Source organism: Lagopus leucura, unplaced genomic scaffold, assembly GCF_019238085.1.
Source record: "Lagopus leucura isolate 7727_CA_CO unplaced genomic scaffold, USGS_WTPT01 Super-Scaffold_760, whole genome shotgun sequence".
Classification (NCBI taxonomy): Eukaryota; Metazoa; Chordata; class Aves; order Galliformes; family Phasianidae; genus Lagopus; species Lagopus leucura.
Window position 1 is genome coordinate 14,546,276 of NW_024962257.1, and position 25,998 is coordinate 14,572,273.

The 25,998-nt window shown below is 43.3% G+C and overlaps 2 protein-coding genes across 8 annotated transcripts in view; one reads left to right on the forward strand and one right to left on the reverse strand.

The window, feature by feature from the left end:
- The first annotated feature begins 1,916 nt into the window (after window positions 1–1,916).
- GPRC5B (G protein-coupled receptor class C group 5 member B) lies at window positions 1,917–18,016 on the forward strand. Of its 5 annotated transcripts, none has more exons than XM_042864212.1 (4): window positions 1,917–1,993; window positions 7,465–8,478; window positions 12,928–13,040; window positions 14,390–18,016. In XM_042864212.1, exons 2-4 carry the CDS (start codon window positions 7,473–7,475, stop codon window positions 14,432–14,434), a joined length of 1,164 nt encoding a protein of 387 aa, XP_042720146.1. In that variant the 5' UTR covers window positions 1,917–1,993; window positions 7,465–7,472; the 3' UTR covers window positions 14,435–18,016. The 5 variants fall into 5 exon arrangements, with proteins under 5 accessions (XP_042720146.1, XP_042720149.1, XP_042720147.1 ...); XM_042864215.1 differs by having other exon boundaries at window positions 1,949–1,993; window positions 7,469–8,478; XM_042864213.1 differs by lacking the exon at window positions 1,917–1,993 and adding an exon at window positions 2,554–2,994.
- Window positions 8,519–25,998, reverse strand: part of IQCK (IQ motif containing K) — a 56,889-nt gene continuing 39,409 nt past the window's right edge. For all 3 annotated transcript variants that reach the window (XM_042864216.1, XM_042864218.1, XM_042864217.1), the window contains exon 9: window positions 8,519–9,624. In XM_042864216.1, the coding sequence (XP_042720150.1) occupies window positions 9,599–9,624 (26 nt within the window). In that variant the 3' untranslated portion in view covers window positions 8,519–9,598. The remainder of the gene's footprint in view (window positions 9,625–25,998) is intronic.

Below are 25,998 nucleotides of genomic sequence, written 5' to 3' on the forward strand. Positions count from 1 at the left end.
GCTGCTGGAAAGGTGCTGTGTCCGGCTGGGCCACGTGCAGGAGGACCAATGCACAGCCCTGTGTCTGCCAGAGCCTCAACATGCTCCTGCTGTGCAACCGTCAGCAACACGGGCTTACTGATCACTGTCATCTCCTGCTCCTACTGCTGATCTCTTGGTGAAATACTGTGTTTAAACTGCACTGACATGAGCACAGGTCTGTGCTGGTAGCAGCCACAGAAGCACTCAACTGAGGTTCTGCAGAACCAATAGCTGTGGAGAAATGCTGTTTGACAGCTTCTTCCCACTCCTGCAGAAAGCACAGCACCTTCCTGGCTGTCTGATGGTGAAGGAGAGAACAGAGGGCAGAAATTGCCTTTATGTCACTCTGGCACACGACAGTAGTTCTGAAATGAGGGTGGTTGGCTGTGGCAGAATGGGTTTGGCCTTTGTTGGTGGTGAGTGCCATCCACACAGGGCTGGAATGCACTTTCTCTGCTGTCAAGTGCTGCTGAAAGCACTGCTGCAGCAGAGGGAATCTGTGGACGTGCAGCATCAGAAAGGTTCTCTGTGTACATCCTGTCAGAAGCTGGAAGACAAATACTGAAAACAAGTTAAAAATTAGGAAATTTTGCAGCAGGTGTTGTGCAGGAGCTGAGAAAGAACATCAGTGCAGGAGCTCTGCCCACCCACCACCCCAACTCCCACAGCAGGGGGTGCTGAGGGTATTGCTGAGCGGGTGCCTGACAGGCAGAAGGGCTTTCTCCCTTCATAAAAGCACATTTCAGAGCACATCTTCCAAGTTAACTGCCAGAAGGAAGTAAAGCACAGGGAGATGTGGTTTAGTCCTGCTGCAACACAAAGTCCTCTTAGAATTTCCTCAAGGATTCCGTGTCCTGTTCTTTGCATTTTCAGGGCAGCCAATGTAACAAAATATTTCCCCAGGTCAGGAATCGGGCTCATTTGCTATCGCTCCGCCGGTGACAGGTTGGGGTATCATGCTCCTGGCTCTGCCCGCAGAAGGCAGAGCACCAGGGGAGCAGGGAGAGGAGCACGGAAAGGAACAGTGGCAGAATTTGCATCTGCGGAAAGACTCTGCTCATTGCTCCATTGTGAGCGGGCCGAAGCCTCCATCACATGAGTCCTTGTGATCCATCATTCTCCGGCGGCCCACCTCTCCGCGCTGCCGTTTGCGCCTCTGCCCATTCCGCCGCCGCCGGGCCGTTCCCGCGTCTCACCGACGGAGGCGGAGCGGGGGGTACTGCCTCAGGGACGGCCAGCGCCTCGAGTCCAGAATCGGAACTTGGGGGAGGAAGAGAAGAAACGTGGAATTGTTCCGCTGCTGCTTTCCTGTCCCACCGCGAGGCTGCGGGGCTGCTCGGCCCTCTCCCGGGCTCTGTGCAGGAGCGAATGCAGCACGGATCGCTCCAGACGTTCCTCGCCGAACGCGGAGCTCCGTCCGAGAGCCGGGCGCGGGCGTTCGAGGCGGACCCCGGGAACGTCCCCGGCCTAGCGCGGATCTCAGAACCGCGCCGAAGCCCGCGGCTGCCGGAGGTTTTCCACCCGCACCGCTCAGAGCACGCGGGGCCGCCGCACGCCCGTGCCCCGCGCTCACATCACCGCACGGCAGCGCAGAGTCGCGGCCGCGGTACGGTGCCCGTGGAGGTGTGTTGGAGGTGTATACGTGCCGCGCTGCACACCGAGCTCCGTACGCGGCTGTGTCTGCGCGTGTGTGTACGCTCACGACGGCCGTCTGCATACCCGCCACTGGCCGCTGCGCAGCCGGGACACCCCTGGGCCGTGCGGCCGCGCCGGGGCGGGGCGGTGGGAGGGGGCGGGAGGTCGGAGCGCGGCGGGACGGGCAGCGCAGCGCAGCGCAGAGCCGCACACAGCACCGCGCACAGCACCGCTCCATGAGCCGCCGCCGGCGCGGGGGGGGAGCCGGCGCTGCGCTCTCTGACCGCCGCGCCGGGATGTGAGTGGCGGCGGCTGAGACACGGCCGCGGCACAGGCGGTGAGTGGGAGAGCGAGGGAGCGGGCGAGCGGGAGGGGGCTGCCCCGGTCCCAGGCAGGTGCGCGGGCGGTGGGAGGCACGGAGCTGCGGCCCCGCTCCGCCCCGCCTTGCCCTGCCCTGTGCTCGCGGAACGGGAGCGGACAGCGGCTGGGGCCGGGAGTCAAGGAAGGGGATTAGAGGGGATATAGGGCGAGAGGGTGGAGGAGGGGTCTGGGAAGGGAGGACGACGAGGGGAGTTAGGAGACGGGGGTAAGAAGAGCGGGGAGAACGGGGGAAGGTGAGGAAGGGAGAGAAAGCGGAGAGAGAAACGAGCGGAGGGACAAAAGAGCGGGGCCGGAGCAGACTGCACAGGACGGCGGGAGGAGGTGCCGCGGGGCAGGGCGGGGGGACTGCAGGGCTGTCCGCGTGGGAGGGAGCGGAGCTCCGTGCGGGGCGCAGAGCCCAACCTGGGGGGGACCCTAGCGCTGACCCCACCGCCTCGGTCGAGTCCGGAGGCGCGGGGGGGGGGGGGGGGGCGGAGGGGCGGCCCGGGGCGGAGCGGTGGCGCTCGGGGCGGCCGCGCCACAGCTGAATCTCAATGCGGAGCCCTCGGTGTACTCCCGCCCCCCGAAGCCGAGCGGCGATGGGATTTAGTACTTATGTGAACCCTTTGTTTACGCCCGAGCTAATGGTTATCCCGCGGTAACGGGATTTCCTCCACCGGAGCTGCGCGCCAGGGTTGGTTACGGGCGGAGCGCCGAGCGCTTCTCAGCGGCGGAGCGCAGTGCGGAGGTGCTGAGGTGTTCTCCTCGTGAAGAAAGGCGTCCGTGTGAGGCTGTGACGTGAAGAGAAACAGTTGTTTGAGAGCGAGCGGAGCAAAGGGAAGCATTGATCGCTTGTCATCGATCGCGCTCAGACGCGCAGCGCGTCGGGGCTGACAGCCGCGGGCAGTGCGGGCACCGCGGGCGGCGGAGTCCAAGCGAAGGAGCAGCGCTGGCTGAGGGATCGCTGCGCCTTACGGAGTACGTCTCGTTCTGTGCGTTTCGGAGCGGACCGTGCTCTGTGCAGCCGCGAGCGGTGCGTGCGTTCCTCTGACACGGGGCGCGTCTCAATCAGTGCTGTAGTTTTGCATCCGCAGCGCAATAGCAGCGTTAATTGTTATTCCAGAAATGAATCTCCCGGCAGTCCCGTCCTGGCTGGGCTGCTGCCGCTCCGCTGTCTGCTTCGGAGTCCACCCCTCACCTGAGCAGAAGGTGCTGGCAGAGACCCGCATTGTGATCGGGGGTAACAGGGGCTGGGGGCTCCTCCTGAGCTCGGTTACAGATTGATTTCCTCCTCTGTGGTTGGATGCATCCTCTTGCATTGCATTGTTAACTTTAGGTCTGTAAAAAGGGGATCGGGTAACACAGCAATCCATAAATACCGTCACCTTACATCTCTGCACAGTTGTAATGTTATTCTTTACACATAGATATTTGCTAGCAGCATACAGCATAGTTTTGACTGGATGGGAGATGTTTGAGGTCTGTAGCTAGAAGGCATTAGCAATGGAATGCCTCACTGATTTTTAACCATGACAACTTCAGGAAGAGAGCGGTGAGGTTTTCTGTTCCTGCTGAGCTGTCCGCAGCCATGCTTTGTGCCATGCGTGGGCCCCATGCGTGTCACTCCTGTCATGGTTTGCGTGCACTGCCTATACCGCAGCACGGGGGCTGTGCCGGCTGCAGAGCGCAGTGCCCGCTGTGCTGGGAGCCGATCCGGGAGTGTGGCCTGGCTCTGCAGCTGTCCTGCTGTTTGTTTGCTGCTTGTTTCTGAAATATCTGAGGCTTCTCGATTCATGTCATGTGCTTGTGGTTGCTCTCAGACTCAGGTATGTTGGCTTAACTGGTCGCAATGAGATATCATTTTGGAGGGGGATCTGAGGTTTAAAAAAAAAAGAGTCGAGGTGATTCCTGCTGTGCCAGAGTTCCCCCCTGCGCTACAGGGAGTGTCACACTGCTGGGCACCACACTGCAATGTCTCTGTGCTGGTCGTGCTCTGCTCCCACTGCAGCTCTGGTGGTGGCAGAGCGATGTGTCAGCGCACTGCCAGGCTGTGCAGCTCTGCTGAGAGCTGATCTGGACATAAAGAGGAAGGAACGCCGTTGTGCAGCCACCGATGTGTGCAGCTGCTGAGTTGAGGAGCTGGTTTTACTACGGAGCCTCGAGGCACACAGGCTCACCACCTACAGCACAAGCTGGAGGAAGCCACTATTTTAATAACAAACCCGCACTGATATCCTTTGCTTTTTCAAAACAACTTTTCCAGCGAAAGGGCTCTCTGGTTTTCCCTCACGTTTACTCTGTCTGTGTCTTCAGCAGAAGCTGTGATACTCCTGTGCCAGACTTGACGTTGTGCTGCACTGTTCTCCCTGCCCACACAGCGCTGTGGGTGCGCTGCCAGTTCCAGTGCCGGAAGGATTCTGGCTGACATCCCCGTGGGGCTGCTGATGGGGTTGATTCTGACCCAGTCAGTCCACAGTACACTGCTGTGAGAGTGGCTGTGCTGATGGCGGTGGGGAGAAGTTCCTCCTATGGAGCTCTGCTTGTAGGCTTTGGTGGAGAAAGGCTCTGCGGGTCAGCACGGGTTGCTGTCATGTGATGGGAACGTGATTCCACACCAGGAATACTTGCAGTCCCAGTGAGCTCTTGTTTGATACTGCAGTTCTGTCAGTGCCTTCTGAGAGACCTACTGCTCATTTCCATCAGTTCTCCCGGAAGTAATTTCACAAATCAAAGTAACTTAGGAAAAGTTCTCTTGAGTTGAACATCTCTGCCTTTCTGAGGATGTATTTTGTCTGAATTTTAAATATATTTTGATACAAATTCATTCCCCTTTTCCGGAAGAAACTATTCCTTCTTGCAGGGGGAAATACTTAACATCATTAATCCTCCTTTCCCAAACACTTCCACATAGGAAGAGGAAAGAAGTGATGGGCTGACACTATGACTGCTTACCCATGCAGCACCATCGCCATGGAAACAGACTGTCCTAGAATAGCTTCATCACATGAGGGTTACATGACATGAATAAAGTAACCAGAAAACTGGAAAATATCTTAGAACTGGCAATACTTGCTCTTAATTCATTACCCCGCAGCTCATTGGAGAGCAGTGGATAAACAAAGCCAGTATTAAAATCAATGTAGTGCATGTATGTCATCATATGTATGTGAGAGGATAGTGGAAAACAAATGTGATTCTCATTTAAACGGCTATTTGTTGCTTCCAGTTGGGGCTACATTATTTTAGGAGGAGTTTTGAATAATTTTCCATGTAAGCTCCTGCTTCTTGAAATTGGTACCAGTGGTTTTCAGCAGTGCCCTCGTGGATCCCCGTGGATTTCCTCTGTGCATCAGCAGGCACTGACCATTCTGCACTTCTCAGGAGATTCTGGATGTTCTAACAAGTGAATGCAGCAGTTGAAGGAAGAACTGCCTGTGCACAGAAGGAATTGCAAAATTACCTTTGGAATGTTTCCTTCTAGTTAATTATGAATTCGCAGGGCAAAGATTTATTGAGCATGACCATTTTCAGTAGAAAAATGAATCCATTTCACTGATGATTGATTTTCTCTTGGTAAAGTCAGTGCTTTTTAACGTGTTGTAACACTCATTGGAAAACGCAGATCAGACACAAAGAAGTAAGTTTTCTTCTGATTCGCCATAAAGAAAACTAAAGCTAAGTAGAAAAAAAAAACCATTATTCACCATCGACATGTCATCCCATCATCAGAACATGTTAGCCTTCCCAGCAGTGCGAGGACCCTTCTGCTCCTGTGAGCAGGCAGCTCAGTCACTGCTTTCTTTTCATTTGTCCAGCCCGGATCACGTTATGTATCATAGCTCCCACTGCAGAGATGAAGTTTTGTAGTAAGCTCCTTTTTCTGTTGTGTGAATGAAGAGCATGAAGCCATTATGCATTTATATTAGCCTGTTTGTAGTCTTGGTGCCTCTGATAGGAAACAGAATAATTTCTGTCATTCTCTCAAGACAGAGACCTACCATGGATTCATAACTCAGTGAAAGGAGAATGAATGAACGTGCTTAAAGGTTGAGATCCTCAGGATTTAGCTTCGGTCATTAAAAGACTAGAACACGCAGGAGAAAACCCATCATTCTCATCTGTAATAGTCTCTGCTGTTTCATGCAGTACATGTGAATGGTTTTTGCATCAGTTTGGACTGATCACGTCCAATATAACAACACTGCACCATTAATGAGAGTTGAAAATGGTTTAAAGAGAACTTTTTAATGTTTCCCTTAGACGCACTTCTGATTTATAAAATGTCATTTGGCAGTCATTTAGGACTTGGTGCAATTTGCTTCTCTACTTCTTGCTCTGTGTCGTAAGGATGCTGTGTGAGTGACATTAGTGCCTGCTTACGTGGTGCTTTTCTCCCACACACAGAGGCTTTATTCTGAGCATGTTAAGCTGGGCACACAGCTCGCATCACTGAGTGTAACCCACCTGAAACCCACGGCACTATGCAAGCAGAAGTCAACAGAAAGGTTTCCTATCTGGTATGTGTTGTATTTACTGTGTGTGGGGCAGACTGCTCATTTAAAGAGTACATTTTAACAACGCCCTGCTTTGCTTGGTAAAAGCAAATGCTGTTACATACATCTTTTAAAGCCACCTAATCTGTGTTCTTCCTGAAAGTAAGCATTTGTCCTGACTTGTTGGAATCTGTCCAGCCCAATGGTCCCGATGGCAAGTGGGGTTGCTGTGGTCCTGGAGAGTTGTTCACTCTGCAGCCCGAGGAGAGCGATGCTCTGGTTCTTGTTGTTTGTTTCATCCGAATGGCTTTAGATTTGCTAAGAAGCACAAAGAGTCATTCATTTTTGATTAGTTGATTGATGACACTGCATGTGTGCTCCATTGTTGCAGAGCGTGGGGGGTTTCTCTGGCCAACCATTCCCATTTGCAATTGCAACCTAATACCTGGGCTTTGAAGGGAATGAATATTATAACTGCCTATTGACTGAGGAGGAAAAGAATATTTTCCTTTAGAAAAAAAAAGGTTTTGCTCTGTCTACATTCCAATAAAAGGGGCAAGTCTGTGAAATGGTCTAATTTTGACAGTCCAGTGCAATTCACACATTCTTTAAGAAGTTGAATCTGAACAATAAAATACTGTAGATAATATATTACTTAACAACATGGTAAACAATTTCTGCTGGTGTTTTAGGATATTTGCAGGGACAGTGCTTGGGAATGTTTTCAATCAGTGCAAACACAGAAATGAATCAGTTTGCTCTCTGTGTTAAGAGAGCAGGCAAAAGTTTCTTTGAGGGAGGGCAGCAAAGGGGTGTAGGGCTATGCTAATCCAGCTGAAAATCCCACGCAGAAAAAAAGAGTAAATGTGAGCTACTGAAACAGGCTGTACTTCCAGTTGTTGTCAAGTCCTTCAGAGTGACCTGTGGCTAAACACCCAAATGTTTATTGTCTCAGACAGAAAAATGAAAACCTACCCAGCCATTGGTTTCTTCGTCCTCTTCGTCATCAGCTACGGCTCTTCTGAAAACTCCAGCACGCCGAGAGGGTGCGGGCTGGACCTCCTCCCTCAGTATGTGTACCTCTGTGACCTGGATGCCATCTGGGGAATCGTTGTGGAGGCGGTTGCAGGAGCAGGTGTGCTGACAACATTACTGCTTATGCTGATTTTGCTGGTGAGGCTGCCCTTCATCAAGGAAAAAGAGAAGAAGAGCCCCCTGGGAATGCACTTCCTCTTTCTGTTTGGGACACTCGGACTGTTCGGACTGACGTTTGCTTTCATCATTCAGGAAGATGAAATGGTGTGTTCTACCCGAAGATTTCTGTGGGGAGTTATCTTTGCTTTGTGCTTCTCGTGCTTGCTAGCTCAGGCTTGGAGACTTCGCAGACTTGTTCGGCATGGGAAGAGTCCATCTGGCTGGCATCTTGCTGGTGTGGCCATCTGCCTGATGCTTGTTCAGGTCATCATTGCAACTGAGTGGTTAATACTGACAGTTGTCAGAGACAACAAGATGTCTTGCAGCTACGAACCAATGGATTTTGCTATGGCTTTGATTTATGTTATGTTCCTGATGGTATTTACCATGGGGTTTTCTCTTTTCACTCTCTGTGGAAAGTTTAAGAAGTGGAAGAAAAATGGAGTATGCCTGATTATAACGCTGTTTTTTTCCATTCTGATTTGGGTAGCCTGGATGACTATGTACCTCTTTGGTAATGCTGAACTAAAGAAAAGAGACAAATGGAGTGATCCCACTCTTGCTATTGCACTGGTGTCCAGTGGTTGGGTGTTTGTTATTTTTCATGCTATCCCAGAGGTCCACTGTACCATCCTTCCATCACAGCAGGAAAACACTCCCAATTATTTTGACACTTCACAGCCTAGGATGCGCGAAACTGCTTTTGAGGAAGAAATACAGCTTCCTCGGAGCTACATGGAAAACAAAGCCTTTTCTATGGATGAACATAATGCAGGTAAGAATTTACTATTCATAACTTTATTTTTGTAGCAGCAAAGAAAATATCTGTGTGAGACATTTTTCGGGTGTCAAAAACAAGGCTTACTACAAAAGCCATACTTTACACCTTACATACAGCTTGCTTTCAATGTATTAATTAAAGCCACCTTAATGGAAGAAGAACATTAAAAAAATGTAGTACAGAAAACAGATGTTTGGTTAAAATGTTAGAATTTTTTTTTCATTTGCCTTTTTTTTCTTTGATAAACAGAACAATTTCAAATGTAAACAGACAACACCAAAAGCAGAAGAAAAACACAGTGGGAAAAATAACTTCTATTTTAAAACAGTACAATATTTTTTGCCTTTCTTAGTTAATAACATTTTGTATGAAATATGTTCCTAAAAAAAAAAAAACAAAACAAGAAATAAGTTGAGTTTCTCATGCTACAAAGGCTCAGTCTCTTCAGCAACAGAATAATTACTATTAATCATACTACCATTAAAAGAGGACTCAGTCTCCTCTTGTGACACTGGAAAAAAAGATGCAAGGTGGCATATAGACAAGTTCAAAGACAGTCTTTGTTCTGAAGACTTTAACGTGCTAACAGAATATGCACAGACAGGTCTTACTTGCTTTCCTTGTCACAGCCACTGGATGACACAGAACAATGTGGGATGACATGTAAAGAAAATTTGCAATGAAAATGTTGGAATGAGTACCAAAAAGGCCAGCAAACTGGTTGCTCAGGAGATCCAAAGCATTGCTGAAGGTTAAACACATATCAGGAAATATCCAGGACTGCTTATGTGAGCAGTGGTGGAAATCACCTGATGGTGATGAGGAGAGAAGGCTGTGTTCTGCTGATGCCTCATGGTTGAAGAAAGGATTTGGATACTACTCAAACTGCTTTAGTATCCAAGCCAATGGTTGCCACACTGTTATGGCAGTCCACAAAAGAAGGCTTTGGTTATATAGTCCAGGCACTTTACCTCTTTATTCATTTCCACCTATCTTTATTTTCCCTGGGTCTTGATGTTTCCGCTGGATGTAGAGCAGGGATGAAGGAGAAGAGCACTCGTGTGACAGCGCTGGGTCAGGAAGGTATTTCCCTCCATGTGTTTTAGCAGCAACTTCAAAGGTCTCCGCTTTGGATGGAAGCTTTGAACAGAAGAGAGTTAAGGTCTTGTGAGGACACAGCAAGGCAGTGGTAAAACAAAATGTGGATAAAAGAATAGCTGTTCATTACCAGCATTCCAAAGGAACTTCACTGTAGACTATAAATGCACTTCTGTTTTATTTTACTGCTCTCCATCCCCCAGTAAATTAATGTCATAGTAACGTAAGTGCAGTGACTACAGAGGAGTTGTTCCTGACTAAGACAGAGCTAAAGAAAAAAGTCAGATCTTTCACCCCCCATTATTTTCATTCATGCCTACACTTAAAAAAGAACTGGAAGCTCCATTTAGATCTGATTGGTCAGTGATCAGGTTTTGCAGTGACAAGGGTAGACGCCTGACAGCTATAAAATCATTATAGTATCTGTTTTAGCGTACCTTACGATGTTCTGTTCTAGTCTGAATATAAAGTAATTCCTCATCTGATTCTCTTGTTAATATTTATCATAATAAATGAATGTCATTCCTATCCTCATGGCACGTGGAGGAAAAGATTGGATTCTCTACGTTGTGTACAGAACCATGACAACAGGGTTTGGAGACATAACTTACAGTAGAGCATTAAATAGAAGTAAAAATATTCAAGTCACATATTATGGCATATTCTCTTCTGTTATTCATTTAATTAAATGTAATAAATTAATTAATGAAATGTAATTAAGAGTTCAGAAATTAAGGGATGAGTACTTTCTTCAATTATGCATAATAACAGTGTTTCAGATTTTAAGCTCTACTAGCTGGAAAGTTTTGGAAGATGTGATTTATAGTTGGACTTGAAGGTCTTTTCTGACCTAGATGATTCTAGTGTTCTGTAACCAGAAATCAACTCTAAGTTCCTTGACTTGGTTTAAACAAATAGCTTTACTGAGAAAACATGCTTGGTTGGATGTATTTTCCATTAATTCATGCTATATAAAGCAATTTTCTTTTTTTTTTTTTTTTTTCCTTTTTAAAAAGATTTTATCATTTTCAGACTTGGAATAACCTTTAAACTACAGGTTCAAATAAGCATGCATTCTCATAGTTTTTCTTACTGCTATGTAGCCCCAAGTCATACTTACCAACAGATCTGCTCTGTTCCAGGAATACCATTAAGCATTAGTAAGGCAAAACGGTTCTACATTCAGTTACTTAACCGTCATTTAAACAGCACACTAATTTTAACATTCATGTAACAGACATGTCAAAGTACTTAGGAGACTAACTTTCATTTACGTCTCTTGTAAGAATATCAGTAAAGTATTTACAATCCCTGAAAAAGGGCAACTTGAGTGAGCTCCCAGAGAACTGGAAGTGCAGTGCACAGTAATGGGGCAGCTTCAGCAAAGCAAACACAGTTTGCTTTCTGCATGAAGAACGTGGGTGTGAAATGTAGAGTTTTGCAGCTGTCATGAAACCCAAGCCTAAGAAGCTCTGCTGCTCGCCAAATTTTGTTTAACTGTTAAGCACTAAAGTCATCCTCTGAGCCACCTACAAACAAAGCTAACAATTAAAAACACATAGGAGACTGTGACCTGGCATTTGTTCAATCCTCCTTGGCAATTTTTTTTAACCTACTGATCCTCTACATGAGTAGATGCATTTAATAATACCAGGAAAAATACAAGAGAAATAGTAAAACCACTAGGAAAAGCAAATCCCCAAATGAGTATTTATTCTGCCCACGCACTTTGTCTCTGATTCTCACATTAGGAGAATTTTAGACTTTTGGCAATAATAAGGAAGAAAAATTCAGCTGGCTTTGAAGGTACTGTCTCAGGATAGGATTGAAATTACCGTGCAAATTATATGCTAGAATGTGTAAATGTTTTACTGATAGCATGCATTATAAGGAGATCTTTTTTCTTTGTGTAGTACTAAATACTAGTGCAATCAGTTGTGTCTAAGGCACAGAAAGAAGCCAAACTGCAAAGAAGGAATACTACTGACCCTGAGATAGTTAAATATAAAATAAAGATACAGAATTGTGGGTGAACAGCAGATGAAAGCCTTTATTCTAGTGTTCTGGGAAAAAAAAAAAAAAAAAGAAAAAAAAAATTATGTAATTCTGTACATATATAAATTTTAAGTATAGAGTAAGTGAGGATCTGTATATACGTGAAGTCAGTAGCTAAGCACTTGCAGGGCTAGATTTTTAAATATGTGTGATAAGTCAGTACTGCTCATCATCTCTGTGCACTACTCCCAGAGAGAAGAGAGCAGTGTATGCAAGACTGTGCATAGCAGTAGGCTCCATTTAAGTCCTGATGCACACACTGCAAAGATATTAAATCCGGACTTCATTAAGGTTTATGCTGAAATTCCTCTAAACTTAGTTCCTCCGTTTTCAGCTGGAGAGCATAGAATAGAATTGTAATTTGAATTAAATCTAAGTGGAATTCTTGCCCCAGGTGCCCAATGCAGCACCTATCTGCCAGCTGACAGATGGGCACTGCCCGCTGGATCTGCTCGCACAGTGCGTATAAACGAGCTCTGTTCCTCGGCCACATCTGAATTCAGAGAAGCCATTCTTTACCCCTGAAGTAAAAAAAAACAGTATGTGTGTGCCAATCTCCAGCCTGGTTTAAACAGAAAGAAGCACATCTCTAACTCGGTGTCTCTTTCAGAATCCTGAAATCCAAACTTGTGCTAAAAGTCATGGAGAAGCTGATGTAGTTCTGCATTCGGAAGGGCAGTCAGTGCCTTCTCTTTTGCTTCGGTCAATGGCTACGTTTAAGCTATTCGAAAGCAGTATTTACTTCATATTTCTAGTTTCTCAGGGTAAATATAATCTGAAACATCTGGAAAGTCCTTACGTGCTAGTCATGCTGAAGTAATGCTCAGGGGGACTATGAGCATGCTTGCTGGCTCAAGCAGTGCTTTGGATCTCTGTCTTCCCAGTTTGATTGAAAGCAAAGTGTAATAGCATTTCACTTAACCCCACTGTATCCAGACTGATGCAGAAAGCACACGGCAAAAAACATTATTCAGGATGCATCACGGGTGCACTGACTAAGGATATTTAACTCCTGGTGAAATGAAACTAAGCAAATTTCAAGAAACGTGCCCCCATTCCACCGCAAGCAGTTACTTTTGTGTAAAACATTATTTCTTCTGATATCCATCCCCAACTCTGTAAGAAAAACTGCTGTTCAAAGTCAATACAGAAACTGATACGGCAGCATAAAAGTTAAAACCAGTGGCACAGTTCCCAGTAACTGCACTGGGAGCACGATATTTTATGACTTCAAAGGAGATGCACAGCATTACTCGTGTTCCTAAGAACAGTCTCTCTTTTTAAACACAGCGCTAAGGACAGCAGGATTTCGCAACGGCAGTTTGGGAAGCCGACCTAGTGCTCCTTTTAGAAGCAATGTTTATCAGCCAACTGAGATGGCAGTTGTGCTGAATGGTGGGACTGTAAGTATCAAAATGTGATGATGTACCGATATATGCAATTGCTACTAATTGAAAAGCCTTCTGCATTTAGCTTGTCTAGAGCAGGGGGAAAGCTATAAATGCAAATTTGGGCAGCGAGTATGCATGTAATGCTTCCCTCCCCCTTTAGAAAAGATGTCATTTGAAAGTATTTTGCTTTTCATTAATTGCCCCTTCACATTTTGCATTGTAGCTTGGGAGGACCCAGTGTTTTGGTAACTCTATCTATTCAGTGACCCCTCTGAATTACTTTTGTGTTAAAGTTAACTATTAAGTGACACAATTTCTAACCTGATCTTTTCTCAAGACACTGTGAATCACACAAATGTTTGCAAGCCAGTATTTTGCTTTAAATAAGAATCGTTGTAGCAGATAGTGATAGCCTCTCACCTAGTTTCCATTTTCTTGCAAATGCACATAGTTCTTTGTAAGATACAGACATAAAGACCTCTGGGAAATAAAAAGCAGTGTAGAATATTTTAATGATAACAACACTGATCTTTCTCTCTTAGGCAATAGTTTGGTATGCCACTATTCCATAGACTCGTCTTTTGCAGCGTGGTAGCTGTAGGAATGGCTTAGTGAGCTGATGCCAAACAAACCTTACAAATATTTCCAGCATTACATGTAATTTGCGTTTAAGAAGTGGCATATAGTAGGCATAATGTTGAAAAATAATCTTCATCCCCATATTTTTTCATGCATATCTATGTGCTTGTAAAAATCTATCCATGAGCTCTCTACACATGAGTTGGGTTGTTGTTTTTTTTTAATTTTGAGTCATGAGCTGATTCCATAACGCAGCCTCTACATTTAAAGCCAAATAATGCAATCCAAATGCTGGTCTCTTTGTTTGTTTGTAAGAAAATACCATTTTGTTTGGATTTAGTGAACAAGGCCGACTAGATACAAGGATTCTGTCATGTGGGTAACACAGTGGGAACACATCAATTTGAATAAAAAGAGGTTTGTGCTTTGCTGTCAGTCATGAATAGCACCCTTTTGATGCTTGGTTTCATCCATGCCTGTGTTTTCTGGTACCAGAATATGCAGCTCAGGGAAAACCAGTTCAAGGATGATGAGAAATTAAGGAATTTGCTTGGTCTTGTTTTGAGGTGAATACAAAACTTAATGGAGAGCACTGGATAGTAATATGAGAGAGAAACGTGTATATAGCCATGGTTTCTACAGAGAGGTAAACGTGCCATGTGGGTTGAACATGAGTTTCATTGTAGTGCTTTGCTCTGGAAATACTGTACATGTAGCATGGTAACACTGATTGCTGAACAGACCAGAACTCCCAGTTATGGGTTTATTATCCTTATTTGCAGATACCAACAGCTCCGCCAAGTTACACTGGACGACACCTCTGGTGAAAGGCTGTAGGCTGTAGAGAATAAGAATCCTTGTTGCAGAATTATTCCCTGGCAGTGTGTCTTTGAGGGAGGAATTGATAACAGTACCAGAACAAAGCAACAGAACATCCAGGAGCTTGCGAAATCCCACAGAGGATTTTGTGTAAATGTGAACACCACGGAATGGATAAACTAACTGCAAAAAGAAAATTGTAAGTCTGAAGCTAAATCTGAATTAAAACAGAGGTAGGCACACTTCAAAATGGAAGAGGGGGATATTGTATTCTGAAATGTAAGATATTCCCTTGTCTGTAACCAGTAACCAGTGTGCAAGGCAAGCCTGATTCTTTTTGTTGGATACCAGCTGCTTGCAAACTGCCCTCCTCTCACCTAAACTTAATTCACGTTGCCACAAGAGATTGCCACCACAGTGTGAAGACATGCAGGATTTCTTTCCATCTTGCTCCTTTTCCTTTCATTTGAAATGTCATGAAAAGTATATTGTTTGCCTCATGATCCAGCTGTACTGGAACGTCACGCGTTACTGCTCTGTGGCAACGCCGTTACCATCATGCTGTAGGTTGACACTCTTCTCTTTAAAAAGCTCATGTATGAGAAGCAGTTCTGGAGAGATGCAAGGTCTGTGTGTGCTTTATGCGAGCGCAGGAGCTTCTTGAGGCAGAGGAGTACAGGTCCAGCATAGGCAGCTCTTCGGCAGCCTGGAATTGGATTCCCTCCTGTTCCTCAACCTGGATGTGAGCAGAATTGCACGTTCTCACTTCTCCTACAGAAGCAGCCATTAAAGGAATCTGGAGGGATACGCTTTGCAAAGAATTAGCTGGTGAGAGAACGTGATTCGTGTTTGCCACGAGTGCGTTGTGATAGCAGATGAAGGGTGATGTCCATCGGTGCTGGTGGGCTGAGGTCTGTCCATAATGGGCTGGAGTCTGTCTGTGCTGGTGGGCCAAGGCTGGCGCCTTGTGGCAGGCTGGTCAGTGGCAGCTGCAGAGCACCGACCGCTTGATGGGAGGAACGCGGTGCGCGTAGGGCTGAGGCTGCTGCTTCCAATCCCTGTTTGTATGGGTAGTCTTATTGACTGCGGTTGTTTGTGCATTTAGTTGTGGTTGTGCATTTTAGTGGCTAGCTGGTAGAATCTCCCTTCTGGAGGTGGTTTGTTGTTGTTGTTGTTTTTTTTACGGTGGTTTCTTCCTTAGTCATCCCCTCTGCCTCCGCTTTTTCGAGTTAAAATGGCAGCCTTTCTCAAAGCTTTTTATCTTAGTTTTCTCCAGGTTATTTAAAAGGTTCCCATTGCCCATTGTTTGTGTCATGATTTTCATTACGTTTAATCAGTCATTCCTTTATTTAACATTTAATACATATCGGACATTGAAAACATCACCGTATCCTCACCATTTGGCCAACGTCAATCTTAGCTTTCTGGAATTCTAAAATCAAATTGTTTTTACTTGAGGGCACAGGAAACATTTAACAAATAAACTCTGCATATGATATAATAAAAAACTATATTTTCAAACTAAAAAAATATAATGTACAAATAACCAAATAGCTTAGTTGCTTCACAGAAAGAAGTTACTTGCTTTCTACTGCAGAAGAAAGACAAGTATTCTATTTTTCAAGAGTCTTCCTGATTCTCCACTTACCTCCATTTCTGCAGAACTAGGAACCTAGTCCTGCAGACTGTACTCCCACAAGTAGTCCCTTTGATACCAGCCAGTCTACATACAGGTACAGAAGCTGCAAGACCAGTCCCTAAGTGTTGCACACAGATACATGTGTGCCTGTGTGTATATTTATATATATATATATATATATGAAGGAATATATGTTGCCATTCTTGCCATGATCATCTTATGAGGTTTTACTTCACAGCTGTTCTCTTCCAGAAGCAGTGTTTTTCTGTCATGCATGAGTAAAGTAACATGTTAGCTCCATGTTGGATATTCCCCCCTGCCCTTCCCTCCTCAAGGCAAAGGAAGCATGTGCTTGTTTAGGGATTGCTTATTTATTTTTTAAGTACCTAGATGGCCTAAGTAACCAAGTAGGGTAGGGGTGGATATTGCATGCTATCCAGTGACTTAGAAATACATCTGCTTTGTTAAAAGCAAAGCTTTAATTAAATAAGATAGCATTCATGATATTTACCCTGAAAATGCATCACTTCGAACAATATAAAACCTATTTTCATCACTTGCCTGCTGAATTTTGCTTTTAAAAATCAAATTTAAAAAATCACAAAGCTCTACTGTAAAAACATATAAGATGACCATGGCATAAATGGTAGGACAGTTTTCTTTTAAAAAGTTTATCATGCTACAACCAAGATTTAGGAACTACAATACAACTGCTACAGACCTTGGACAAAACTTTACAACATGTAGTTCTCTTAAGAAATGTTTTTGTCTGATAAATAGACTTCCCAATCCTGTTCCTAATGAAGCTGATTAGAATTTAAGGCCTTATGTAAGGATAAGGCCAGATCCTAGAGGCTGCTACTGGCATGACTACTGTAGCCAGTTAATCACTTGGGCCCTTCACAGGATTACTAAGTGGCAGGATTGGTCTTAATTTGTGGTGGTGAGGGTGTGGCAATAGATTAGGAAGGTCTTTATTTTCCAATTTTGTACAATTAGTAATAAGCAACCTTTTTTTTTGTAAGTCACTGGTTCGTGATGTTAAATGCCCCAAATAAAAATGTGATCAAAGAAAGGCACCTTTATGTTAGCTTATACTTCTGTTACAGTCAAACAATTTGTTTGCTTTTGCCTTTTATGAGTTATCTAGAATGTAAAGCATCTGTGAACAACATAGTAAGTGTAAGCACAAGCCTTTCACAGTTCAGTTAATTAGGATTTTATAGTATAAAAGCTCCTGTGTTGTCCCTTGATGGCTATGTGATCATGGTGTTTCCATACAGAAAAGTGAAACTGTAAAACATCTGAAAAAATTGTTACCAGAACAAGATTTTTAATAACTGGCTTCTGCAGTTGGCCAAGAAGAGTTCAGAGCCATAATTTTACAGGTCCTGTCCTGCTTTCAAATGAGCTGAGGGCATCTGACACTGGCCAGAAAATATGTAGCATCTTCAAAACAGCACTCTTAGTACATACACTTGTTTCTAGAAACAAGGTACACGAAATATAGAACTAGCTGTATCTGTTTTTAGTGTAAACACGGGCATCTTGGTTGGCTTTGGAGCTTGATGCCTTGGGCCTCACCAAAGGCAGTGCAAAAGGGAGCATTGTAGCTTTTATAATAAAACAATTGGACTATTCTACCAACTTACAGGATTACAAAGCAGGTGCTTTTTATTAACTGATGAGAGCTAAAGCTCATTTTTGATAGATGATATATATTTATTAAATGTATTAATGTGTGTTTTATAACATACCCTTTTTCCGCTGATTGTTGCATACACTGGTATCTTATTAAGAACATCTTTAAAGGATTTTCAAGACAATCAATGCATACCATGATGTCTGTACATACATATACAAAACTACAAAGGTTGTAAAGCATGGGCAAATGTTTTATTTTCAAAATGCTGTTCTTAACGAGAATAAAGGCTTTACTATTTACTTACAATGCTTGTGTTAACTTGGTGTTAAAACCCACATTGAATTTTTCTGCAGAAGCAAACTTCTGGTGCTACAGACAGCTTTATCCTGCAGTGACACTGTGGGTGCGATTCTGCAATGTGAGCTAAGTTGAAGTGAAGGAAGCTGGCTCCTCCACCTTTGGTCACATTCCCACACTTGCTCCTGGCTCTGGCATCCACCAAACCCTCTGTGAGACACTCAAGGAGCTGTGCAGACAAACTCTTAACACTACCGCTGATTTCTATTCTTCCAGTTGGCTCAGCAGTTTCCTGAGCTGGCTCAATTGCTAATGCCTGTGAAAAGGAGGGGACAGGACCACACAGCTGCTGTCTTACCAGATCTTCCTGATCTGGTGAAATGCATCAGCATCCAAAAGAAGAAAAAAAATGAGGGGTTACTGGTATAATTGTGAATCAGAATCATAGAATTGCTCAGGTTGGAAAAGACCTTCAATGTCAGCAAGTCCAACCACAACCTAACCATACCAGCCTATCTCTAACAACCCTCCATTAAATCATGTCCCTGAGCACAAAGCTGGTGTAAGTCATGGAAGAAATTGAAGTTGGATCACAGCAGAGCTAGGTGGTATCCACATTTTACCATGATTACCCTCCAGTCAATTAGACCATTGTTGGACTTATACGGAAAAAGCAGCAGAACTGCAAATCGCAGAATCACAGATTCACAGAATGGCCAGGGTTGGAAGGGACCTCAAGGATCATGAATCTCCAACCCCCCTGCATGCAAGGCCACCAACCTCCACATTTAATGCTAAACCAGGCTACCCAGGGCCCCATCCAACCTGGCCTTGAACACCTCCAAGGACGGGGCATCCACAACCTCCCTGGGCAGCCTGTTCCAGTACTGTGACATTACGAAAGGCCTAAGTGGAACTATGCTTGGCCAAGCTGAATTTAAGAAACCATGGGGTCATTCGCAAGAGTACCCAATCCGATTTTTATTCTGCTTGCTTATTTTGTAAGTGCACATACGTGAGATCACTGAAAATGCCATCACTGTGATCTGAATTTTACACTTTCTCAGCACATATGCTAAGTGACAACAAAAGGTCCACTGACTGTTCCCCTGCAGAAATGCAGAGCAACCCTAGCTTTCCTTGCCTTTGCAGGATTTTTGAAAATGAGACCATTATGAACAGAGCATGAATTTGCACAAATTGTTGCAGCCCTGCAGAAATCGGAACTACTCCAGTTCTAACTGAAGATGCAATTTATTTTATCCATAGTTTTTTGCCTATCAGAAGAGTTTTTCTATGTAACCATTCAGGAACACAAACCTGGACACAAACGTTTTAGCTAAATTTGCAAATCCCGTCTGCTTGAACAAAACTGTGGCCACTTACATTGGGACAGAATGGGCCCCTGATGTAACCTCTCTGATTTATAACACCTCACACGTCAAAGTAAAACTGTCATGCTAACCTTTCTAAATCAGTACTACACAAGTTAGTTCATGAGCTCCATGTTTTGGGAGCTTGGTGAAAAAACCATAATTGAAATGCTGAATCATTTTGTGTATGTTCTGAGGCTTCCAGTTTGCTTCCCACTTTAATAAAACATTAAATACTCAGCTTTCCAAAACATGCACATAAATCAGAATGTAGACATCCACGCTTCCACAGCAGATGCTCTCCTACTCAACACAAAAACAAAAATCCCCCATCCAGCCAAAAAAGTGTATTTTTTTTCTGTGTATGTCATTTTTTGTTCTAACAAAGCTTCAGCACTCAGATACTTGCACACAGTTCTCAGCGCTGTCTGTGGGAATGGGGCATGTGTAGCTGAGGGCAGAGGGTGTCAGAAGTCACTGGGTTGTTAAAAATGAAAGCAGCTCTTTGAGTTTCTTGCTTTGAAGAATTTTCAATTAAAAGTCAGTGATGAGTCATACAATTCACCTAGCACATAAATATATTTTTGTCATTAAGAACAACAAGCAAGGTCAGTAATGAATAGTTTTTCTATGTCTCAGTGGAAAGAAGAATGTTATCCATGTGATTGCAGAGGGTCTGCCAAATGGGAAAAATGAGTCAAACAAAGAGCACAGGGTTGCTTGCTGGAGTAAACAGTTCTAAATGAACAAAAGCTCTACATAAAAGTGAAATGTCCCAACTCCTAATGAAAGCTGTTTTCAAAGCTCTGTATTCGTTCAGAATGCTGTAATACAGATTAACATAATGTTTGCCTTCTCTCGACAGAAGAGTTTGGTTTCTCAGCATACTGTGATTCCAGCTGTCACATTTCATTCTTAATATTTTAATATTTTACAAATATTTTAGATTACACATTTTAAATTATAAAGATAAAAATCTATTTACTTACAAGATGGATCGTCTATACTGTATGCTTTTCACATCAAGCACATTTATTGGGAAGTTACATTGAAGCCAAAGAAGGACATTCAAGCCAAAAAAAATACTTTCACATACAGTTTCAGGAGTGCCTAGTTACCTTTCTGAGGTATGAAGCTGTAAACCAGCAAAGAAAAACTTTGGTTTTATTCCCAGAATATTGGGCTGCAGCACTCTGATGGGCTCATTTAAGGTGCTCAAAGTGCTGCCAACATGGAAGATCTTTGCTAGTAGAAAACATAAAGGAAAAGTGATACATAATGAAGAAGAAGCACAGTCAATGCCTAAGAAACCCCAGGTACAACCACGGTGGCCAGATATCTGATTATTTGATATTTCTTGGTGTAATGAGGCTGTCCTTTGTAAATATTTTGTAAAAAATGCAGAAAGTTCCAAAAGCCCAGGGCTCACACATGCTGTCCAACATTAGGACAAGCCGGTCTCTTAGGTAGCTTCTAGGTTTTAGTTAGGAGCTTCCATGTCTTATCATACCCTGTGTTACTTAAGCACAACAATTTTGAATCACATCATGCTAACCAGGGAGCACAGGTTGTCAACATGAATTGGGATTTCAGAGAGTTACTTAAATAGCTTTTGACATATACTTGCTTCCTATGCTGACAGAAAAGCAAGATGTCCTTAGGATTCAGATGGGCTGGAAGGATGGGGAACAAAGTCTGCCTGCCTAAGTCTTTTCACTAGAAATTTCCATTGGAAATATTCTTCAGGCCATGACACCTCAAGCTGAACTAACTTGCTTTAATATTTTTAAAGGCCTAAGGAAGATGATTTGTTGGCAGGTTAGCATAACTCCCACGGAGTTTAGAACTATTTACATGAGCTGATAATCCAACACATTTTTTCAGGCAACACCTATCTAAAAGCAGTGAATAGTGTAAATGCTGATACGAAGAACAAGCTTACCACCATTGCTACTTACATGCTGAATTTTAATCTCTGAAGTCTTATGAGTCCTGCCATTCTTTCAGCAGGAGCAAGAGAAAGACCCATTTCCATTTTCAATGGCCTTAAAAATGTTAAAGCTGAACAGCACTGTTCCCATTTTATCCCTCTCCCTCCTTACGCTAACAGATTACCACCGTTGCACGAATGTGATTCTGCTGCAGCGAAGGCCATCCCCTTTTAGAGAGATTTCCTGCATGCTGGGGAAAGGCATATGGACATAACTGGGCAGAACGAGCTGCCTGAGGATGCCAGGTAGACTGGGGCGATTGCAGTCTGGGCAGTGCCAAGAGAACCATTTTGACAGGAGGTTGGACTCAGCTCCCAGAAAAAGGACAAACCCCTTAACTCCCAAGTTGTTCATGTAACAGAATGTGTAAAAAAATTCTGCAGGGAATTCCTAATCATGAATTATACATTCATAGGAAATGTAATGTGAGATTTAAATAGAAGTGGAACATAAGGTATTATCACAATATTTTATTTTGTTCTAAAACATCAGCGCCTGCTCCGAGATCCAAGGCACAGAGCAGCTGAGGCCCTTAGGCATTATGGCCATGTAAGTTTATAAAAAACAAAAACCCAAACAAAGAAAAGGAGAGATCTTTTCAGGTGCTTTTCTGCAATCACTATTCAGGATGTGAAATGAACAGTCCAAATGTCCATTCTGTAACACATAATCACCCCCACATCTTATAGTGGTGTTTAGAACAGTCTCATAGTTTAAGATTTACTGGTAGTGCTCATTATTTAAAACTGACAAATAGTGTAGGGATAGTGTAGTGTAGGGATTTCTGATATATGGTTTCTATCTGTACAGGGCATATGTTTTCTACTGCCAGAGTAGATAAGGTTGTTGTCACCAGTGCACTCATGTTACTGATTTTAACAATTCCTATTTCAAACTGCAGCCACATGCATGTCCTAAATCACAGGATGCTACAACAATTAACACCAGCGGAGACTGCACTTAATTTCTTTGTGAGTGAGGTGAGGGTCTCTGAGCAGAGCTGTTAACTGAGCCATATTTTTGACTTGCAGCTCCCGCTACAATAATTTGTTTGTCTGCCACATGCCTCGGAAATGCAGCTTTTTCTACATAGTTTATGGTACTGATGTTGCAGTGTTGAAGGCACAGATGATGGCTAAAAGAAGCACAGAGTTTGAATGCATTTACAGTTTCAGTCAACTCCTGGGAGTGGAATATTCAGTAATCTGCAGAACTCCAACTACACATCAAAGGATTGCCTGCCTAGGACTTTGTCCTTTTCACATATACATTAGGTACAAACATCCTTACCATCTATTTTAGGTAACAGGCAATTTTCCCTCATCTTAATGCACAAATAAACCAGAATTCTGTAAAATCTGGTTGTTTCAACTTAACAGTGAACAGCCTATGACCTACTTTATGCTACGTACTACTGTAAAATACAACTGGTTTGTGACAGAAGCTTATGAAAGGTTTATACACCCACACTCTGTTTAAATTATAAAAACAGTGAGAATTACATTTAGTAATTTAAACAGTTGAAAACAGTAATGAAAAAGACTCAAACAATTAGAAGATGAAAATCCATTAAAGAAAATATATTGGAATAACTTACTAGCAAGGGCTTAGGGTAAAAAATATATATATAGAAATCAGTTTCACCCTCGCCTCCCAGTGAAATGCCAAAGAAGCCTGAGCGTGAAACTGGAGCTGCCAGCAATCTTTCTGAAATAAGACCTGAGTTTCAAAGAGACAGCTCTCTATGAAGAATGTGTATAATTTTAGCCTCTTATTATTGGAAGTCAACATGCAGGCAACTGTTAGTGAAATCTTTCACTTCAGGAAATGTTCAGTCACTTGTAATAGGGAAGTGAAGAAAAGATACGTTAAAAAAAAAACACAACAAACTACAAACAACAATAACAAAAAACAAAACCGAAACGCTGTGCCCATAGACATGTCTGCTTCCCACAAATCTGAAATGCAACTCCCAAATCACTCATGTAACAATGCTTTTGTAAAAGGGGCATAAAAAAGAGACAGGGCAAACCCAACTCTCCAAAGCACCCACAGAGGCTGTGAATCACTTACTGTCGCCACAAGGACATTTGCTGTAGCCCCACACATTGCAGCAGAGGGCAGGTGGTGCCTGAGCAGCCCCTGCTTTGGGCCCAGGGCTTTGTTGGGGCCCAGGGCCTCCCTCAAGTGCCAGGCATACACAGCCACAATGGTTGCATTCAATGCCTGCAGAACAAACTACTGCGGGGAATTTGTTTATCCACTTACATTCAGACTAGGGAAGCATGAGACCCCCAGCTAGCAAAAGGCAGTAATGGAGATGAGAAAAAGGACTGGAAGATGTCTAGCAGTATTTATGTAATGTACCATACTTCCTAATATTTTGACCAAAAGTTGAAGCATTCATTTCAAAATATCCAGATGACATTTTTACAATTCAAGGTTTACAAAGAGGAAAGCACTGACTGACATCTATTAAACTGCATGAACAGCTGAGATGAACACCTGAGTCTGGGAGAGCACAAAGCATGCAGAATTCCTGTGCTGGGGACTGCATGGCCTACGCCTGCCCAGCCATCAAACAGAGAGAGGCAGCCACATAAACACAGCCAGTCAAGGAGGAAGATCCTGGACTGAGAGAAAAGTCCAGAATGAAGGCAATCAGCACATCTTCAGCAAGAGCTGATTGCTGCAGCTCTTCCAGGCAAGTAGCTGAGATGCAAAAAGCAGAAGTTGGCTGGAAGTGGGGCCCCCCAGAAAGCATCTGGGGAATGATGGGCAGAAGGCAGTTTGGGCAGAGCTGGAATGCCGGGTGTGACGGGAGCTTCAACAGCGCTGCACTGACAGCCATCACCCCTCTTATTTCTGACATGTTTACTGTTTGGAAAACAGGTAAGTTCTGTAAAGCCATCGAATGTAAACACTCACATAAACTAAAAGAAATGACAAAAGAAATGACAAGGTACAAAAAAAAAAAAAAAAAAAAAAAAAGGGACAGTTATGTTGAAAAAGATGACCAATACCTAAGGGAAGTTAGGAACAAGTAACTTGTGTGTTCTGCAGTTTGTCCTTCATTAATGGTATTTCTTTTCCTGCATCCCTGTTTTATTCTTCTCAACCAAATTAGTCTCAAATCTAGTTTTGCTGCAGAAATATTTGGAGGTTTTACTTCTTATTTGAGAGCAGCCTTTCCTTTGGGGTTTTAACACATCTCATAGTTAGTGTAAAGATATACATTTGTTTTCATATGCCTGAATTAAAAAAAAAACAACAGAGTTTTCAATGTTCAAGCGTTTCAAATGTTCTCATTTTTTCACTATTATCTTGTAAACGTTAAAAGAAAATATATTGCAAAGCCCACGAAGAATTTCTCCCCTCCTTAAAAACAGAAAAACAAAGTGCATTTCTATAATCACAGAACAATCAGCAAATAGCAACTGTCTTCTTTTCCACTACAGTCATTATTACACTACAATCATTCTTAAAAATTGCTCAGTGATGGGTGAAAGTACAACTTGGGTGCTGGAAGATTTGTTCGGCCTTGTGCTGCTGGTAACTGTGTAAGCACAGTTCAGAAGATTGCATAGTTTGTAGCTTATCTAAATTGCCATCTTTATTTACTTTTTTTTCTCAAACACTCCCAGCACAGTTTCAGAAATTAAAGTGACTGTCATCTTTGTCACTTTTCAAAGACGTCTGAGTTCAGGGTGTGGACCAATAAGGCAGAATCTACATCATGAGCCTTATGACTTTTATCACTACATTCTCAGCTGTTCATGCCAAGATTAAACTTTCAGAAACATCTCAAGCATCTCGAATTAGACTTGGTGAAAAACATCACGTACTCAGCCACAGACATTGCTTTGTTCTTGGATCTCCTTCCACTTTTAAAAAAGAAATTTCAATGTCTTTTGCGCCACTGATAACTTACAGATCTACTTTTAAACTGAAAACAACTACACGCCTGGTTCCACTGAAAATCATTCTGAATACAGCACTTTTGCTTGGGAAAGAAACAATGGAATGTCTGTAAATACAGTGATTATTTTCTTTTATAGGAGTAGAATTGTTCTAGTTGCACAGTGGCAGCAAGAAGCCTTTCAATTCATACATCACAGTTGCAAAATCATCAGAAGACAAACCTGCAACATTTCATATGTTAACAGATATTTTCATATAACTTAAAAGTGTGGGACCATGGAATATGGGGAAGTCTCCGCTTACAAGAACTTCATAATGAGATTAATTAAAGAATTAGATGTATTATTAAAGGAAGACTGATTAAATCACGAAAGAAAAAAAAAGTAAAGAAAAAATTGGCACGTACCATGCTTAGACATGACTACACTTCAACCTCCCTTGATCAAAGTGGAAAAAAATAAAGAAGCAGTAACCCAAGATGTAGAAATAATGAATTCCTTACATTTTACTGAGCTGAATTTTCATAAGCAAACTACATTTTTAAGAGATCCATTATCTACTCAGACTTTGTCTTCTGCTAATCCAATATTACTACTTATGGTGCATTTAAATACACGTACTTTTAAAGCCTAGTGTAACACGTGACTCTCGGGAGCAAAAAGTTTACTCCTTCTGGTATTTTGTCTGGGAAACTGCTCACTCTGCA

What these genes read in the sequence shown, in the direction of transcription:
- GPRC5B (XM_042864211.1), top strand. Translation starts at nt 7,449, where the DNA reads ATGTTTATTGTCTCAGACAGAAAAATGAAAACCTACCCAGCCATTGGT. An exon ending in TATGGATGAACATAATGCAG is followed by an intron (nt 8,479 to 12,927) that starts GTAAGAATTTAC and finishes TTTTAAACACAG; the next exon opens with CGCTAAGGACAGCAGGATTT. An exon ending in TTGTGCTGAATGGTGGGACT is followed by an intron (nt 13,041 to 14,389) that starts GTAAGTATCAAA and finishes CCTTATTTGCAG; the next exon opens with ATACCAACAGCTCCGCCAAG.